We start from the raw sequence: 2,973 nt of genomic DNA on the forward strand, positions 1-2,973 counted from the left end.
AAAAAAGGCCGGGCACAGTGGCTCATGTCTGTAATCCCAGCACTTTGGGAAGCCGAGGCAGGCGGATGACGAGGTCAAGAGATCAAGACCATCCTGGCCAACATGGTGAAACCCTGTCTCTACTAAAAAAAATACAAAAATTAGCCAGGTATGGTGGTGCGTGCCTGTAGTCCCAGCAACTCGGGAGGCTGAGGCAGAAATCACTTGAAGCTGGGAGGCGGAGGTTGCAGTGAGCCGAGATTGTGCCACTGCACTCCAGCCTGGGCGACAAGAGCGAGACTCCATCTCAAAAAAAAAGGAAATTTTCCCTACTTAAAAAAGAAAGACGACGATCAAAGAAAAACTACCTGGTTAAGTCTCAACTTCTCCTTTGTGGCACTTGGAATGAACATCTGTGCAAATCCCCAGCCGATATCTATCTTTGTCCAGCAGCCTGGAAGCCGCAGAGGGTGAACGTGTGTCACTTCCCTCTTTGCTCAAGGCCCAGAGCGGCGTCTGGCAGTGCAAATGCTCTTGGCCAACAGTTGAATGAATGGGGATCTAGGGCCGCTGGGGAGGAAACAGTGAACTCTGCCCTACAGAGCTGAGAGAAGGCTTCTCAGAGGAAGTGATATCCAGCCCCGACCTTGAAGAATAAGGAGGGCTGGAGTATATGCAGAGAGGGGGAAGGGTGGAACAGAGAGGGGCCGGGGGAACTGGATGAACAAATGCTCAGAGGGAGAAGATTGCTCATGTTGGGTGGCTGGAGCCTAGACTCTGACAGCTGTGTAGAGACAAGTGCTGCTGCGTGGGTCTGACGAGGGCATTAAGGCAAGGAAGGCCAAGCACAGTGGTTCACACCTGTCATCCCAGCACCCTGAGAGGCCAAAGTGGGAGAATCACTTGAGGCCAGGAGTTTGAGTCTGGCCTGGGCAGCACAGCGAGATGCCATCTCTACAACAAATTTTTAAAATTAGCCAGGTATGGTCAGATGCGGTGGCTCACGCCTGTAATCCCACCACTTTGGGAGGCTGAGGTGAGTGGATCACTTGAGGTCAAGAGTTTGAGACCAGCCTAGCTAACATGACAAAACCCTGTCTCTACTAAAACTACAAAAATTAGCCAGAGATGGTGGATGTGCCTGTAGTGCCAGCTACTCATGAGGCTGCAGCAGGAGAATCGCTTAAACCCAAGAGGCAGAGTGTGCAGCGAGCTGAGATCACGCTGCTGCACACTAGCCTGGGTGGCAGACTGTGCGGAAAACTAAAAAAAAAATTAGCCAGTTATGGTGGTATGCACCTGTAATCTCAGCTATTCAGGAGGCCAAAGCAGGAAGACTGCTTGAGCCTAGGAGTTCAAGACCAGCCTGGGCAACGTAGTGAGACACTGTGTCTACAAAAATTAAAGTCAGCCAGGTGTGACGATGCTGTGGTCCCAGCTACTTGGGAGGCTGAGGTGGGAGGATTGCTTGAGCCTGGGAGGTTCAGGCTGCAGTGAGCCGAGATTGTGCCACCACACTCCAGCCTGGGGTGACAGAGAGAGAATCTGTCTCAAAAAACAAAAAAAAGACAGCCAGGTGCGATGGCTCACGCTTATAATCCCAGCACTTTGGGAGGCTGAGACGGGCAGATCACCTGCGGTTGGGAATTTGAGACCAGCCTGACCAGCATGAAGAAACCCCGTCTACTAAAAATACAAAATTAGCCAGGCATGGTGATGCATGCCTGTAATCCAGTTACTAGGGAGGCTGAGGCAGGAGAATCACTTGAACCCGGGAGGCGGAGGTTACAGTGAGCCGAGATCGCACCATTGCACTCCAGCCTGGGCAACAAGAGTGAAACTTCGTCTCAACAAAAAAAGGCAAGGAAGCCAAGAGTTTGTCTTGGGGGGGCGCTGGGGAGCCATGGGAGGGCTGAATGTAGAAGAACCCCTGAGGAATGGGGGGCAGAGCGTGGGCTGCAGTGGGAGGCTGACTGAGGGTCCTGACAGGGGAACTGAGGCAGGTGGGCGTGATGGCAGAGAGGACAGAACAGCCTGTGGCTGCAGATCCAGCTCACCCTTCCACTCCAGGTTTCCACGGCCCCTCTCCAGGTGCTCCCGCAGCCGGTGTGGGCAGGAGAATAGCAGGAAGGTGAGCTCCTTGTTGGCCGCCTTGTCCTGCTGCTGCCACCGCTTACTGATAGCCAGGGCCTCGGGCCAGTCCCCACCCCAGGTGCCCTGCTTGAGGTCGAAATTCATGAACTCCTCGCCGTTCAGGGCGAACTTGGCGGTGGGCACCGAGGTGTTGTCAGGGCTCAGTTCACAGCCCAGCAGGCCCTGCAGAGTGTAGGGGCCTGGGGCGCCCACACACAGGTAAGCGGGGCCCAGGAGCATGGACCCAGCCCCTTGCCCCTCCGGATTCGAATCTCACCTTTTCCCCCCAAAGCTTTGAAAGCTTCCAGAAAGAGCTTCTCCTTGATCCTCAGATCTGTGGTCTCTTTCTCCCAATACCAGGACACTTGGTTTTCCCAGACCCAAGCTCCACAGGGCTCCGCCTGGCCCCTCAGGCTGTCATAGCTCAGGTACTGCTGCGGGCCCAGCCAGCCGGACACCCAGAAGGCAGGTGTCCCCGGGGCAGGCGAGGACACCGCGGTGAGGTGGTACAGGAGGGAGAGGTGGCTTTCTGCAGACAGAGACAGAGCTGAAGGGAGCACATGGGCGGGGAACTAGATTGCAGTGGGACAGATATCCAGGGAGGGAGAAGAATCTATTATGGAGGGAGAGGGAAGATTCAGAGGGAGGGGACAGAGACCCAGAGAGAGAGGACAAGAGACCCAGAGAGAGAGGACAAGAGACCCAGAGAGAGAGAGACAGAGACAGAAACCCAGAGAGAGAGAGAGAGACCCAGAGAGAGAGAGAGAGAGAGGACAGAGACCCAGAGAGAGAGAGAGAGAGAAGGACAGAGACCCAGAGAGAGAGAGAGAAGGACAGAGACCCAGAGAGAGAGAGAGAGAA

General features: G+C 54.9%; 1 protein-coding gene across 1 annotated transcript in view; it reads right to left on the minus strand.

Annotated features, from left to right (window-relative positions):
* The window catches only part of FCGRT (Fc fragment of IgG, receptor, transporter, alpha), a gene marked incomplete at its 5' end in the record, with an annotated part of 20,089 nt that extends 17,430 nt beyond the window's left edge, over nt 1-2,659 (minus strand). Inside the window, 2 exons of the mRNA XM_011966076.1 lie at nt 2,037-2,312; nt 2,390-2,659. Of these exons, the coding sequence (XP_011821466.1) occupies nt 2,037-2,312; nt 2,390-2,659 (546 nt within the window). The remainder of the gene's footprint in view (nt 1-2,036; nt 2,313-2,389) is intronic.
* Nucleotides 2,660-2,973: the final 314 nt, after the last annotated feature.

The sequence above is a fragment of the Mandrillus leucophaeus genome, unplaced genomic scaffold, assembly GCF_000951045.1.
Source record: "Mandrillus leucophaeus isolate KB7577 unplaced genomic scaffold, Mleu.le_1.0 Scaffold74, whole genome shotgun sequence".
Lineage (NCBI taxonomy): Eukaryota > Metazoa > Chordata > Mammalia > Primates > Cercopithecidae > Mandrillus > Mandrillus leucophaeus.